This window comes from Neohortaea acidophila (genome assembly GCF_010093505.1).
Source record: "Neohortaea acidophila strain CBS 113389 unplaced genomic scaffold BDY17scaffold_5, whole genome shotgun sequence".
Taxonomy (NCBI): domain Eukaryota; kingdom Fungi; phylum Ascomycota; class Dothideomycetes; order Mycosphaerellales; family Teratosphaeriaceae; genus Neohortaea; species Neohortaea acidophila.
The window spans coordinates 1,766,877-1,781,369 of record NW_022985514.1 but is presented as its reverse complement, the minus strand read 5'-3'; the positions used below and the strand labels follow the sequence as shown (position 1 = coordinate 1,781,369).

The window sequence follows — 14,493 nt, the reverse complement described above, 5'->3', positions numbered from 1 at the left end:
GGGTATGTTATGACAGATCATTTGCTTTGGATGACATGATTCCTTCCTCCTCCTCCGCCACTTCAACAATCCGTTCTTTCTTCCTCGCATAGCGGTTTCCCTCGTGCTTTCTTCCTGTCACGAGCCATGCAGTCCTTCATCCAGTACCGCAAGTTTCGGACTGCCATCAAAGCACAGCTGGAACGAGACAGGGTGAAGCTTCAGCATGATGAGAAAGAGCCGGGTGCAGCGCACGACGATGACTCGCCGAGTTCGAGTGCGAGTAAAGATAGCGGCGTTGAGGGCAACGAGCCAGACCTCGAGCGAGGACGCCGGCGCAGCTCGAGGAGGGATGCAGCCCAGGCTGAGGATGTGAATGCGAGGGACTTTCGAGAGCCGGCGGAAGAGCAGGCGCCCGTCGAAGACGAGGAAGAGGACGATGCCGATGATTACGAGCTCGGGCAATATAGCACCCGACAGCGCTCCGTCTCGCGCTCAACCACACAATCTGCAGGTACCCGGCTGGGCACAGTGCTGAGTGGCGTCGAGGTTCGCAGGCGCACGACCAAAGAAGGCGGAGAGGGGAATGTGTTTGTGGTCAGCTACGAGTCCGACGATGACCCGCTCAACCCTCACAACTGGAGCAACTTCACCCGCATCCGATGTACCCTCACCGTTGCCGGCATCGGGTGCGTCGTGGGTTTCGCCAGCGCCATCGACAGCGCTGCCACCCTACGCATAGCCAAGGCGCTGCATACCACTCCCGTCGTCGAGAGCTTGGCCACGGGACTCTTCCTCATCGGCTTCGGCGCTGGCGCCCTCACCGCAGGCCCCTTCTCTGAGACCTTCGGTCGCAACCCGGTGTACATCTTCACCTTGACCATGTACATGATTTTCGTCATGGCCTCGGGCCTGGCAAGGAATATCGAAGAGCAATTGGTGTTTAGGTTCATTGCGGGCTACTTTGGCTCCACGCCCTTGACATGCGCCGGCGGATCGATTTCGGATCTTTGGAACCCGCTGGAACGTGTCATTACCTTTCCCATTTTCGCCAATGCCGCGTTCACCGGTCCACTGCTCGGTCCTGTTGGTATGTATTGTCCCTGCCCAGTCGTCCTCAACTTTGTGAATTCTCGGGTGCTGACAGCAAGATAGTCGGCGGTTTTATTGCGGAGAGTTATGACATATCCTGGCGATGGGTGGAGTGGAGTCAGTATTATCCCTCAGAGTGCCAGCATCACGTGCTAACAATCTTCCTACAGCAACGCTTCTCTTCTCGGGCTTGGTCCTGACCTTTGTCGTTCTCTTCCAACCCGAGACATTCCCCCCAGTCCTGCTCAAATGGAAAGCAGAGCATCTGCGCACCCTCACCGGCGACAACCGCTACAAAGCAGCCATCGAAATCCGCGACGAGACCCTCTCCGTCAAACTCAAACGCGCCCTCTACCGCCCCTTCCTCCTCACCTTCCGCGAACCCATCATCATCCTCGTCGCCCTCTACCTCACCATCATCTACATCGTCCTCTTCGGCTTCCTCGAAGGCTTCACCTACGTCTTCGGCGACACATACGGCTTGTCCGAGGGCCTCACCGGCCTCACCTTCCTCTCCATCATTGTCGGGCTTTTCGGCGCGTCCGCGCTCGTCCCTCTCATCTACAAATGGGCCAAACGCGACCTCAAAAAGATTGAGGAAGAAGGCGGAACGGGCGGCCTGCCGCCGGAATTCCGCCTGTGGTTCAGCATGCTCGGCGGCTCGATTGCTATCCCCATCTCCCTATTCTGGATGGCGTGGACCGCGCGTCCGGACATTTCGATCTGGAGTCCCCTGGCGGCCGGCGTACTATTCGGCTACGGTACGTGATCACCCTCAATTTCTCCCCTTGAACATCCCCATGCTAATTCTTCCCACAGGCACACTCTGCGTCTTCATCACCTCCTACCAATACGTCATCGACTCGTACGAAATCTACGCCGCCTCGGCCCTGGCGTCCGTCACGCTCATCCGCTACATTGCATCGGGCGGCATCGTCGTCGTCGCCATCCCGTGGTACAGCGGGCTCGGCGTGCCGTACACGCTGACGATCCTGGCGTGCATTAGTGGCATCATGGCGCCGGTGCCGTACGTCTTTTACAAGTACGGGGCGAGGATACGCGCAAAGTCGAAGTACGCGGTCAATAAATAGAGATGGTAATGATGAATGAGTGAAATTGTCTGGGAGAAGCGTTGGGGTTTCGGTATCTCCTCGTCTCATCCTCTTGTACTTGTAAGAGCCTCGAGCGCTGCCATTGCTCCATCAGTCCCCATCTGCACGACAGTGCCCAAACTGCTCCGTAAGTCTGAGCAAAATGCAAGGTCAATGAGGAGCGCACGGCGCTACTGCGGCAGTATTTGTAACCGGCAGGCATAAAGCCGCTACTTCCCAACCTCACGCCGAACCTCACCTCCCCAAACAACAACAACAACAACAACACCACAACCTGGAGAACCCATAGAAAACGACGGCGACAATGCCAGCCTACACCTTAGTCGTGCACCTCTACGCGAAGAAAGATTGCGTCGACAAGCTGAAGGAAAAGCTGCAGGAAGCGAGCCAGGTGTACAGCAAGGATAAAGAGTGTATTAGCTGGTAAGGCGATGGCCGAAGTATTTCAAACACGCTCCCGTGTTCTAACGTGATCGTACCGCTTCGCCAGGTTCGTAATGCAAGACCACAAAGACCCGCAAGCCTTCACCATCGTCGAGCGCTACGAGCACGAGAGCAGTCAAAAGTATGTTCTTCTTCTCCTCCTCCCCCTACGGAACGACCGGAACTACCCCTTGCTAAACAATAGCGTCTCACGCATGCAACAGGTACCACCTAGAGAACCCGTACTGGAAGACTTTCGATCCCTACGTGATCCCGCTGCTCGAGCGGGATATGGATCTGCGCCGCTTCAACGAGCTGGACACGAGTGCGCCGGTGCGCGTGGAGAAGGACGAGGGCCTGTGGGAGAGGGTGGCGAAGCATCAGACTTATTGAAGGGCATTACTTGCCTGTTATTATTTGTTCGTGGGTTGGTCGATCGGCTTGTGGTGAACTCTGTCAGCCTGTCATCAATTCGAAATCACATTTCTCAGCCGTGCAAAGCGTCAACGTGTACGATGTGGAAGGGCGATTTGTAAGCCACTGGCCAGCCCATGTACATTCCTTATCCCGACGGAGGAGTCGGTCGTGTCGAGTGCCGTTCGTGGCGGAAGTCGGTCAGGACGGAAAGCCGATGATAATCAACATTAAATCGTTATTAATATTTCAGCCTGGTCTGAGTCGGATGGCCCAGAAGGTACAGGCTAGCAAAACCGTTTCATCATGGCAAAGACACTCGCCGTCTTCGGAGCAACTGGCCAACAAGGCAGTTCGATTATTCAGTCCGTCTTGAACGATGCGGAACTGTCGCAACAATACCTCATACGCGCCATTACCCGTGATGTCGACGCCGCCAAAGCCAAGCATAAACAATTGCAAAGCAAGGTTGTCGAGGTGGTGGCTGCCGACAGCTCCGATCGAGGCTCTCTCGAGAAAGCATTGACGGGCGTCGACACCGCCTTCGTCATGACGACGCCTTCCTTCACTCCTGACGGCGAAGAAGTGGAGTTCAGCGCCGGCAGAACCATCGTCGACGTTGCCGTCGAACAGGGCGTGGGATACATCATCTTCAGCACCCTTCCATCTCCTCGCGAACTCTCAGGCGGCAAGTACACCAAGTGCATACACTTCGAAAGCAAAGCCAGACTGGAAAAATACATCCGCGGACTGCACCCGAAGGTCAAGAGCGCCTTCATCTCGCCGGGCGCCTTCATGAGCAATTTCCAAAACATGCCGTTCCTGGGTCCGCAGAAAGCGGCCGACGGCAAGTCATGGGTCAGCACCGGGCCTAACTCTCCCAAGACTCCGATCCCCCTGATCGATCACGGAGACATGGGCAAGTACGTGGGCGCCATTCTCGCCGAGCCGGACAAGTACGAGGGCAAGACGTTCTGTGCTTCAACGAAGATGTACACCAGGCAAGAAGCCGCGGACATCGTGTCCAAAGCCACGGGCAAGAAGGTTGTGTATAAGCAGCTCCCGCCGGAGCAGTGGGCCAGCAGCCTGCCATTCGCGCAGGACATTCTCCTCGAGACTTTTAGCTATGTGGAGGAGTTTGGGTATTATGGTCCGCGAAGCGAGGAGTTGGTCAAGTGGGCGGCGGAGAATGCGAGGGGGAAGGTGACTACTTTTGAGGAGTATTTGGCGGCGAACCCCTTGCTATTGAATTAGTCGAACGGTTGACAAATGCCGGCGCCAGTAGTCGGCACAAAAGGTGAGTGGCTTCAGTGGCGTGAATGTGAAGAAAAGCAGTCGATACGCCGGCGTAATAGATCCCGTATATTCAAGCATTTGTCGATTGGTATAGATAGGCGCCTTTTCTTCTATCCAAGAACCGGTGATAAACCGCGTACAGGGCAATCGGACACGAGAGAGCGAGACCGACCGCAAAGAGCGTCGAAAACTCGACAATTTGCGCTTCCTGCTCCTGCTCGTCGACTTCCGCAACAAAGGCATACTCCAGCCCACGATCCACAGCATTGCTGATGCCATTCGCCATCCGCGCGCCATGTTCATCCAACGCGACCACTCGAATATACCGTCCGATGCCAACGCCGTCGGGGATCGCAATGCTCTCTTCGAACCGCGTCTTGCGCACCCGCAGCGTCTCCCACCACGCCGTCTCCCCGCTCGACGAGAACTCGACAGCCCAACCGCCAACATCCGTGGCGCCCATCCAAGATACGTAGAGCGTGTCGGCGTCAACCACCACCGTCGGTTTCCACTTCGGCTTGCCCGTCCACGGCAGTTTGTGCACTCGGTAGCTCATGTAGCTCAAAACATGCTTGTCTTGATAGCCGTTCGCGGCGAAGCGGACATCGCACAAGACCGTCCCGTTGGCTGCAAACTCCGTCCACGCGGCAGTGTGCCCGTAGCCCACCAGGACTTTCGGGTCTTCCCCTCGCCCCTGCGGGATGAGCTGCACATTGCCCTGCGAAATCGAGTGGATGCGCGTCGGATTCTCATACGACATGACCACGCGGACGGTGAAGTTCGGATCGCTGCCGTTGTTGGCCAGCACCTTCTCGATGTCAAGGTCGGACATGGGGAAAAACTGTGTCTTGTCCACTTCACTTGCATTCTGATTGATTTTGGCGGGGCCAGCAAGGGCATTCGGGGTCCCCGGGGTCGGGTACGTCAATTCGAGCAACAGCCCGCGAGACAGTGGCATTCCATAGCGATGGTCGAAATCTTCATCGGCATTGTCAAACAAAGTCAGGAGTTTCGTCGTGAATCCAGGCCGTTCCGGTGGTGGACGGTACAGTTTCGGAAAGGTATCGGTCGGGTGGAGTCGGGCATCGTGTTGGTAGGCAAAATTTGTTGCATTCCCGCCGCTCAGATCCATGAAGCTGTTTTTCTTGCCGCCAAGGCGCCAGATCGTCTCCTTCGTGCGGCCGTCCACGTAGAGAACGCTATGCAGGTATCGCGACGAGAAGAGATAGTTGCCCAACTCGTCCTTTTGGGCGCTGTTGATGTGAAACCAATCGAATGGTTTGTTGGGGGTGCCCTGAGTGCGGATGGGCTGGTATGTCTCCTCTGCGTCGACGTGGTCTGAAGCTCGCCATTCCCATCGGAGCTGGCGAGTTTGCAGGTCAATCTCGCGGATCGAGCAGTCCCAGAAGTAAACCGAGTCCTGCACTCTGCGCACGCCATCGTACACGCTCACGAGCGCGGTGGCGTTGTCGGTGATGGAGAACTCGTGGAGGTCTGGCATGCTATTGTCCATTGTACCGATTGTGTCGACAACCTCATATGCCGAGTTGAGGATGTAGTTGTAGCCTGTGCCATGTCCGTGCACCATATCTTCTCCCACCCAGAACGTCAGGTGGTCCTCGCCTTGGTAGGACTGGACGCCGAAGTTGTAAGGCTCGCTTCCGACGTTGTCGAAGTGCCGTGTCCAGATCAACTCTCCGCGGCTGTTGAGTATCACAGGGCCAGACTGGTTTTTGATGGGAGAGCCCCGGGGCGTCAGAAAGTACAGTAAGCCATCGTCGCACTGCTCGCTCCATTGCAGGAATTTCGTCACCGGCACCTGCACATTCTCGAGAGTCTTGAAGTCTTGCAAGGGGTAGGAGCCATTTCTGCTCTCATGGGCATCGTCATAAGTGAGGGGAGGCAGGCGGGATAGGATCGGGGTTTGCGGGTCCCATGTCTGCCACAAAAAGAGGAGCGCAACGATTGCGAGAAGGATGGATGAGGATGCCGCCCTCATCGAAGGTTGCTGTCAGATCCGCGGCTTGCCACAATAATAGGAGCGCAAGGATTGCAAAAGGATGATGGATAATGATGCCGCGCACATCGAAAGTTGCTTTCAAGTTCGCATTCTTCGTGTAGAGAAGGCATTGAGTGAAGGAAACAAAATTAGGTAGGATGGATGGCTTGGACGACATCTCCGCTGACAGCTTGGCAAGGCTGCCGCATTAGGGGACAAAGGGGGGTTCAAGGGGTTGGAGTTCCAGGCCGGCGGTTGTATCCCTAGCGCGAGCATCAGTAATATGTAGTCAGCAAATTTGGTTTAAAATGAAAAGAGTCGGCCTACGTTGGACAGTGGAGGCTACAAGGCTACGCACCCCCACCCCGGACTTTTCTCTGGCCGCGTGCCGCGGGATGGATCTGCAGGCGCCGACCCCCTAAAGCATTCCTCGGCCAATGGGGATGACTTGCAAATTGAGTCGTGAGCAGTGGCTTGCGCTACGAAGTTTCGAACTCCGCTCTTCTAAAATGAAGCACGGCAAGCCACAGGGTCCATATCCCGCGGATGACACAGCGTCGTCAACCACAGCTAAAGGGGCCCACGATGCTGCCATCGGCGTACGCATCGACGATCGCAAGGATGGTGACATAAATACCAGCGACGCAGATGAAGAGCCCTGCAAGGACCGTGAAGATCGCCAGAGCAGTTTGCAAAGGCTGCCGCCACCACGATCTCGCTCCTTGTCCGTCGTGGTAGGCATCGTACAGGAAAAACATGCCGGCGCTGTCGGGTATTAACAGGATAGCAGATGCCAAGGGACCTTGAACCAGTGCAGACTTACATCCCGTAAGTGAACCACGCCGCGAAAAGAGACGCAGCAATGCCAATCAGGTAGTTGAAAATCGGCACTCCGACCGCGAGGAGGAAAGCAGCGACATTGATCACGGCAATCAAGCCCACCCAGACCGTCCACCCGAGCCACGTGTGATCGTGAAGGTGGCGAGAACGGCGAAAGATTCGAAGGAAAAGGACCTTGCTGGCAGTGTGCGAGTACAAGGCGCCGGCAATCAAGAGGTTGGGAAGTGCGATGCCGTAGGCTGCTTTCCTCCAGGTGGGCGCGAGCGAGGAGAAGGACGGGGAGGCTACGTTGCTGCCGATGAAGGCGTATGTCACGGCTGCAAACACTGCGTAGTACGTTGTTGCCACGGATTGAAGGGTGTATGCGGCTTTGATACTGAGACGGGAGAGTCAGTTTGAAGGCCGAAAACCGCCTGATGTACAGCTGTTGTGAGCGACCCACCCGTCCTTTGGATTTCTCATCTCAGACATCAGAGAGAAGAACCTGGCCAAGTCAGTCATTGGCGCGGCAGAGAGCAGCAAGAACGGGCTTACATGAAATGACCGCAGTAAGCAAAGACCGGGTTGGTGATGGAAAAGAAAGCAGTGGAGAAGCTAGAGCTGCGAGCAGCCACCACACTCCGACCAGCAACGGGGTGTACACCCGCACCCACCATCCCAACAACCGCAGCCACCGAAATGCAGATGACGCTCGGGATCGAAATCCACCCCATCCGGCCGAACGTCCGCGGGAGCGAGCAAATAAAGGTTGCAGCACAGAAGATGCCGGCGAAGGAGACGTTGCAGATGGCATTGTCGCTGATGGCCGACAGAGCGATTTGGCCCGAGAGCATCTGTCCGCCTGCCAGGAGTATGGCGAACAACATCGTCCCGAAGGCGAAGAGCTCGCGGCCCACGGGGCCAAATAAAATGCCACCAGCATCCGACATGTTGTGGACTTTGGGATGTCGGAGCTTGAAGCGGACAAGAATGATGGAGGTATATGTTGCGAAGATGCCTGAATGTCTTGTCAGCATATGTCTTTGCTCGCTGATGACTTGATCCAACATACCCAAAAAGACGATAAGGATGACGCCTGGGACCAAGCCTACAGTAGCCAGCGAAGATGGCAGCGATAGCATTCCATTGCTCACAATCTCCGCCAGCATGAGAATGGCAACCAGCTGCCATGACATTGTCTTGTATTTGATATCATGATGCTCCTCGTTGCCGAAGACGTCTCCATGGTCGTCACCTGCATTATCGTGTTGGACGTGGAGTGAGACCACGGCTTCCTTCTTCGATGACATTGTGCCCGTTGCCCAAGGAGAAGACAGTTTAAATCAATATGTGAGGCGTAGGACGTCCAGTGAGATTGGAGAGGGCGAGTGTAGAAAGTGGAAGATTATAGGTAGGCGGGAGCTGAAGAGTGATCGGCGTTGCACGTGCATACAGACAACCTTTACGTGGGATGAGCGATGCATGAGGGTTTAACGACCTTCTTCTTCCGGCAGCTGTACGACCGAAGCGCAGATCAGTGCAACCCTGCGTGATAAAGATTCCATGTCGCAGATATGCGTAGTAGGGCTCGGCCACTCGTTTACGATACTCACTCACCACTATCGACGGTGCAGACAAGCCCTTCCACTGCGGGCACCAACACGCCTGCTTCCGACCTCAGAATCTTCGCTCGGTATATCTTCCTTGCACCGTGGTGGCCTTCGAGTTCCGCGACACTGCCAATCAACTGCACACCACATCCACGACGTAACCACAACGTCAGCAGTATCCTAGTCCCCACAAACCCGCACCACCCCCAAACTCACCTGCGAAAAAAAGAGAGGTTGAAGCGCCGTCCTCAACAGAGTAATCGGAATCGAATGATACCCTTGCCCGCCCCCAAAACCCCCACAAGGAGGGGAAAGGAAGCAGAGCGCAGATACGCCGCATATTGCACTGAAGTGATCGTGCCTTCCCCCCTCCGCAAAAAGAGAGAGAGAAAGACACACACCATCTTCGCACCGGCTCCCATAGCCCCAAGACGCCCACGCGAAAGGCGAGGGCGCGGGGGCTGAGATTTCTGATGCCAAATGCAACCGTGTAGGAAGACTGTCACGGCAGGCCCTCACGGGCGGTTTGCCTATTCACCATCGCCCTAGGGACGAGGTGAGAGGCAAGGTTGGGGTGAAGATTACTCCGAATTTCTCATTTGCTGGGGGGGGACGAACGCAGTCTTGCGACTGGTTGTCGGTGTGTGAGCAAAGAAATGCGGCATTGGAGAGGACGGCGCTTGGGGGAGGGGAAGAGGGAGTGCGTGAGTGTGAGTGCGAGAATTGATGTTTTCTTCAAACGTGACTAAGCCCGCGGGAATGCGGGTGGCTCGTGCATCAAGCGTTCATGGACGTGAGAATACGCCATGATTTGACCATGAAGAACATGTATAGTCAGTCCATTGCTACGTATAAACTCCTTCGCTTGGTGAATGACCTATCAAAGGGTATCGTCCCAAAACTCCCCCGCTAGTGTTCGCTAAATTCAATCATCAAATCTCCAACTGCCCCTGCACCTGTTCTCCGGAGCTCGTTCGATCCGTGGGTTCGGCAGTGTCGTGCATCGAATGCAGCGACAATTTCCGATCCAACAGGTTCAATGCCGACTCTCCACTAACACGATCGCGATCATTGCCCTCGTCACTCGGAATGGCAATCCACTTCCGTATGTGGCTGGTGGGAGACAAGATGTCCCGGTCGTCTGTGCCGACCATTTCGATGCCCGCCTCGCGCATCGCCTGCACCATTGCTCTCGTGTTCAGCTCTAGTATCCACTCGGGCTCCTCGGCTTTGGTGAAACGGCGAGCGAGGAAGGGGAACAAGATGCCAAAGTCGCTATGGTTGAAATGCTGGCTGCGTTGCACGTAAAACATGCGCGATCCACTCGATTCTTTTGGTCCGGTGCTCGGCGCCGCTTCTTGTGCCCGACCAGTGTCTCCGCTCACCTGTCTTGTGAGTGAAGGAGAGTCTTGGGAATGATATCCAGAATCTCGAGATGGCGAATGATCCTGAAGTCGGGCCCAGGATGGAAGCATCTTGCCCTTCTCTCTTGTCAATCGTGGAGGTGGGGATGTCCGCCGCGATCTTGATGAGGGAGCGACGATGTGTTTGTTGATGTTGGTATTGTCTTTCCAGTTGAAGAAGCCTTCGGAGAGCACAGACAAGACGTTCACGGCCTGAGGGTCACCAGTGGTGTAAGCTGGCAATGGCCGATCCCAGAGAAACGCCTGATCAGGTGATTGAAGTGGGAGGCCCCACATATCCAGGATAAGGAGAGGCGATTCGGGCATGATTTGGTGGAGGACGGCGGCGTCGGGGTTGGGCTTGATCAATGGCTTCCCAGATTCCGCAGGGCGCTCGGCGGAGTAGTAGATGCTCTTGACCAGCTGGGTCATGGTGGCAGCGCCAAAGGAATGCCCCGCCCAGCTAACTTTTCCCGCTCGATGAATGTCCAGCTTGCCATCAAACTGCCACAACACCTCCACACGTTCCTGCCGCTTGTTGCTGGTATTGCAGTCTAGATTCTCCACTGCCTGGCCAGCATCAATCTGCATCAGCGCCTCATAGGCCATGCTGATCTCCCACAGCCTAATTCGTAATTGCCTGTCGCGCGCCTGCCATACCTCTTCACAAGGCTCGTGACTGATCTTGACGGCGTTGATGACATGTGCTGGGGTGTCTGTGGTAGCGCGAACGTATTGCACCGGGCTACTCCCGTCGCGGTGGTCCATGGCAATGACTATCATACCATGACTCGCGAGGTCTCCGCAGATGTAGCTGTATGCGTTCCGGCTGCCCGCCAGGCCGTGACTGAAGAAGGTGACGGGCCATCGGCCATTGCTTGTTGGTGCTTCAAGCAACTTGGCATTGCGGTGTGCGCGGAGGTTGATGTAGTAGAAGTGCTGCGGCAAATAAGATGCCAGGCCCGCCATCCGCTCTTTCATCCCGAGGAACTTCATGAGCGCGGCGAGAGTGAGCCGCTGGGGCTGGGAAATCCATCGTACCGGCCGATTCGCATCGCCGCTCGCAGGTTGGACGCACGGGTAGAAGATGCGGAAGGCAACGGTGGGTGGTGCATTCTCCGGCGAAGCCGAAGGAGCTGGCAAATTGGCTGCCGGGATTTCGACGTCCACTGTGCCGACTTCATAGCGACCGTGGTAGTCGGGGAAGGAGTTGATCACCGAAGGCACCATCTTGACGCATTCCCTCCTCTTGTAGACGTTCTAGGCGGCGGTGATGCCGGAAGTGTGCTTGTCGGCGGCTTTCGAAGGTCTGCTCGCTCTGAGACCCGTGGAGGCAATAGAGATGCGCGGAACGTGAGATTGGGGTGTAGAGCGACGGGATGGAGGCGGTATGGGAGGCAGAAAAGAGCACGCGAGAGGATGGGGGAAGGGGAGGACAAGGTTTTTAGGAACAAGTAATGAAGCACGCGACATCAGCATCGAGATCGGCAAGGCGAAAAGTTCTGCGCCGAGTCGGCACCGCCGCAATGACGTCCGCCACTCGCCGCCCGCGCTTGTCCCCTTTGGGAATCCTCTGCCGGGTGAAATCCTTTCACGTGAAAAAACCACCACTGCACTCAGCTTCTACATTTATTGCCCTACAACCAACACCTTTTGTCTATCAAATCTACAGTGTACCCCTATACAATCATGAGTACTTCTTCACAAACTCCAACAGCAGCTCGTCCACTTCCTGCGGATGGCTGGCGCTGAGATAATGCTGTCCCCCCTTCACCACCTTCAACTGCGCATCCGGCGAGTTGACAAACATCTTGATTTCCTCTTCCGCGTTCTTCACCTTATACGCAAGATCTTCGGTCCCATGCAGCCACAAGACAGGGCAGCGAACTTCATACAGTCTTGCCAGCAGACCGTCTCGGTCGCGGAGGTTGATGGTGCACTCCTTCAGCCGCTTCCGTCCATCGTCGCCACTGTAGTTTTGCGAGTACTCGTCCCACCAAAACTTCACAGTCGCCTTGTCGATATCATGCCCGAAGCCGGTATAGATGGGGAACTCGCGGAAGTAGTCCGGCATCACCCAGTCCGGCGTGGCGTCCTTGGACTCGAGATCACGAATGGGGCCAGTCAGGGTCTCGATGCAGTCGAAGTTGCCATTCTGCCGCGTGCGTTCGCTTTCGTAGTCCATGCTGGTGCCCAATGGAAGGATGCCAGCAATGCGGTGGGGTTGTAGCAGGGCCATGCGCACCACGATCCAGCCTCCCTGGCTTGTCCCTAAGGCGAACACCTTGCCCTTGATGCCGAGTGCATCCAGGACTTGGAGGTTCATGATTGCCGTATCCCAGTAGGTAAACGTGTCGGTGCCTGCCCGAGTTTGTCCGTGGCCGTATCTATTCAATGTCAGCTGACTCGATGTAGATTGATCAACCCAGGGATCAACATCTTACGGCTCTATGGCAAGCAAGTTCATGGCATTCAGCAATGAATCATTCTTGTACTGCTTGGCATACAGGTCGGAAGTCATGGTGAAGCTGTTGATCAACACGCACGTCGGCTTGCTGGCATCGTATGGACGAGGCATTTGATAGGCGGCATCCGTGCCGAAAAGGTGCGGCACCTTGATTGTTCTGGTGTTTGGCATGATGGTAGATGATACGATGATGACTCACGACGTTGAAATGAATAAAAGATGTGCAGGAGAAGGAAATGGTGGAAGGAGACCGATGTTGTAAGACTGCATTGCCATCCGAGGAAGTCGAGACAAACCCCGCTTCAGCCTTACGCGGAAGTTATGTAGATATGCCAACCCTTCAACGATCAGCAGTTGGGTTGGACTGCATGGTATTTTCGACGATCCAGCATGCCGACATTGACGGAACAGGAGACCAAGAAGACATGCACTGGAGTCAGTGATGCCATCTCCAGCGTTCGTTCATTCCAACATGGAAGATAAGACTCTTTCACGGTCCGACGCCATTCTTCCAGCAGTAACATGGCCGGGACGCGTTGTACACGGATATGAGTCGTTACAAAATGTCTTCATGTGTCTGCAGAAGTAGCTAGTGGCGTTCTTCATGCTGCCAAAATGCTGGCGCAGAGGTGTAGTGTTGATGAGGCCTCGCCTACCGCAACGGCAGTCGAACTGCCTTAGGGTTAGGGTTTATCCAGGCCGCCCCGATAAACAATCACAGATCGGCTTCCTACCATACCCACAGCAACATCGCCGTCTTTGGCGACGACACTGATCTTCGATGGTCTGAGGCCTCAACGGGAGCTCCGGTCTCCCCCACCTCGACTACCCATGGCGCGGCCACGACGAGGCTCGACCGTGTCGAGCCGCTCCACCACCATCACCCAAGATGTGCCGGCCGGGCAAGAGATGGCGAGCATGTACGACTACCTCGCCAAAATCATCCTCCTCGGGCCTTCGGGAAGCGGCAAATCATGCCTGCTGCATCGCTTCGTCAAGGGGGAGTGGAGGGTGCTCAGCAGTCAGACGATCGGCGTGGAGTTTGCGAGTCGGATCGTGAAGGTGGGCACGGGCACGCAGAGGAAGAGGATGAAGCTGCAGCTGTGGGATACGGCGGGGACGGAGAGATTCCGCAGCGTGAGCCGGAGTTACTACAGAGGCGCGGCGGGCGCGGTACTGGTCTACGACATCGCCAATCAGGCGAGTTTCGCGCAGCTGCAAACGTTCCTCGATGACGCTCGAGCGCTGGCCAGTCCGCACTTGACCGTTCTGCTGGCGGGGAACAAGGCGGATTTGACGGAGGGGCCAAAGTCGACGGAGAAAGTGTTGGAGGCGGAAGTGGGCAGTCTGCCGTCTACACGATCCACAGCCACGATTGGCCCCGGCTTGGGCAGCCAGCAACGAGCCACCACGGCGAGTACAGGACGCGCGGTAGCACAGTCCACAGCAGCCAGCTGGGCAAGTCAGAACGGCATACCCGCGACGACGGAAGTCAGCGCGCTCTCGGGTGACGGGGTAGACGAGATCTTCAACAAAATCGCGAGCACCATCCTGGCCAAGATTGAACTGGGCGAAATCGATCCGGACGATGCCAGATCGGGCATTCAGTACGGCGATGCTGACTATCGTTATAACGACGACGGCGACAGCATCAGGACGGGCACGACCGTGGACGCATACGCACGCGGCGCCCGGGGGAAGAAGGCAACAGGATGGGGAGGCGGCTTCCGACTCGGCCGCGCCGGACGGGTGAGCAGTTGTTGCTAGCACCCGTCATTTTCGGGTCCGAAATCTACAAGACGTACCGTACTTCAATACAGCGTGGTGTCCCTGACGTTTCTTAGGTTGTGGGACCCTGTTCAGCCGCGCCCGTTCACAT

The 14,493-nt window shown here is 56.1% G+C and overlaps 9 protein-coding genes across 9 annotated transcripts; 5 read left to right on the top strand and 4 right to left on the bottom strand.

The window, feature by feature from the left end:
• Positions 1 to 126: 126 nt before the first annotated feature.
• Positions 127 to 2,162, top strand: BDY17DRAFT_250628 (major facilitator superfamily domain-containing protein; the record flags this gene model as incomplete). The annotated part of the gene is made up of 4 exons (XM_033731091.1): positions 127 to 1,065; positions 1,131 to 1,188; positions 1,242 to 1,832; positions 1,891 to 2,162. 4 exons carry the CDS (start codon positions 127 to 129, stop codon positions 2,160 to 2,162), a joined length of 1,860 nt encoding a protein of 619 aa, XP_033590296.1.
• Positions 2,163 to 2,487: 325 nt separating this feature from the next.
• On the top strand, positions 2,488 to 2,999 carry BDY17DRAFT_324435 (uncharacterized protein; the record flags this gene model as incomplete). The annotated part of the gene is made up of 3 exons (XM_033737192.1): positions 2,488 to 2,606; positions 2,674 to 2,748; positions 2,831 to 2,999. The coding sequence occupies 3 exons, from the start codon at positions 2,488 to 2,490 to the stop codon at positions 2,997 to 2,999; spliced, it is 363 nt and encodes a 120-aa protein (XP_033590295.1).
• A 327-nt stretch (positions 3,000 to 3,326) lies between these two features.
• BDY17DRAFT_250777 (putative hscarg dehydrogenase) lies at positions 3,327 to 4,274 on the top strand (the record flags this gene model as incomplete). Its single annotated transcript, XM_033731103.1, has 1 exon — positions 3,327 to 4,274. The coding sequence occupies one exon, from the start codon at positions 3,327 to 3,329 to the stop codon at positions 4,272 to 4,274; it is 948 nt and encodes a 315-aa protein (XP_033590294.1).
• A 295-nt stretch (positions 4,275 to 4,569) lies between these two features.
• Positions 4,570 to 6,180, bottom strand: BDY17DRAFT_242601 (ASST-domain-containing protein; the record flags this gene model as incomplete). The annotated part of the gene is made up of 2 exons (XM_033730386.1): positions 4,570 to 5,176; positions 5,315 to 6,180. Coding segments are annotated over 2 exons (1,473 nt in total), but the record flags the coding sequence as incomplete, so codon positions are not given.
• Positions 6,181 to 6,875: 695 nt separating this feature from the next.
• Positions 6,876 to 8,444, bottom strand: BDY17DRAFT_250431 (amino acid transporter; the record flags this gene model as incomplete). Its single annotated transcript, XM_033731059.1, has 5 exons — positions 6,876 to 7,080; positions 7,139 to 7,531; positions 7,598 to 7,639; positions 7,690 to 8,152; positions 8,207 to 8,444. 5 exons carry the CDS (start codon positions 8,442 to 8,444, stop codon positions 6,876 to 6,878), a joined length of 1,341 nt encoding a protein of 446 aa, XP_033590292.1.
• Positions 8,445 to 8,576: 132 nt separating this feature from the next.
• BDY17DRAFT_153081 (uncharacterized protein) lies at positions 8,577 to 9,443 on the top strand. The gene has a single exon (XM_033729646.1). It carries the CDS (start codon positions 8,709 to 8,711, stop codon positions 9,207 to 9,209), a length of 501 nt encoding a protein of 166 aa, XP_033590291.1. The 5' UTR covers positions 8,577 to 8,708; the 3' UTR covers positions 9,210 to 9,443.
• Positions 9,444 to 9,676: 233 nt separating this feature from the next.
• On the bottom strand, positions 9,677 to 11,593 carry BDY17DRAFT_280893 (platelet-activating factor acetylhydrolase; the record flags this gene model as incomplete). Its single annotated transcript, XM_033732050.1, has 2 exons — positions 10,286 to 11,593; positions 9,677 to 10,129 (listed from the first exon to the last, which is right to left on the bottom strand). The coding sequence occupies exons 1-2, from the start codon at positions 11,375 to 11,377 to the stop codon at positions 9,677 to 9,679; spliced, it is 1,545 nt and encodes a 514-aa protein (XP_033590290.1). The 5' UTR covers positions 11,378 to 11,593.
• A 241-nt stretch (positions 11,594 to 11,834) lies between these two features.
• Positions 11,835 to 12,785, bottom strand: BDY17DRAFT_250213 (Alpha/Beta hydrolase protein; the record flags this gene model as incomplete). Its single annotated transcript, XM_033731045.1, has 2 exons — positions 11,835 to 12,534; positions 12,592 to 12,785. The coding sequence occupies 2 exons, from the start codon at positions 12,783 to 12,785 to the stop codon at positions 11,835 to 11,837; spliced, it is 894 nt and encodes a 297-aa protein (XP_033590289.1).
• Positions 12,786 to 13,532: 747 nt separating this feature from the next.
• BDY17DRAFT_250140 (P-loop containing nucleoside triphosphate hydrolase protein) lies at positions 13,533 to 14,381 on the top strand (the record flags this gene model as incomplete). The annotated part of the gene is made up of 1 exon (XM_033731038.1): positions 13,533 to 14,381. One exon carries the CDS (start codon positions 13,533 to 13,535, stop codon positions 14,379 to 14,381), a length of 849 nt encoding a protein of 282 aa, XP_033590288.1.
• Positions 14,382 to 14,493: the final 112 nt, after the last annotated feature.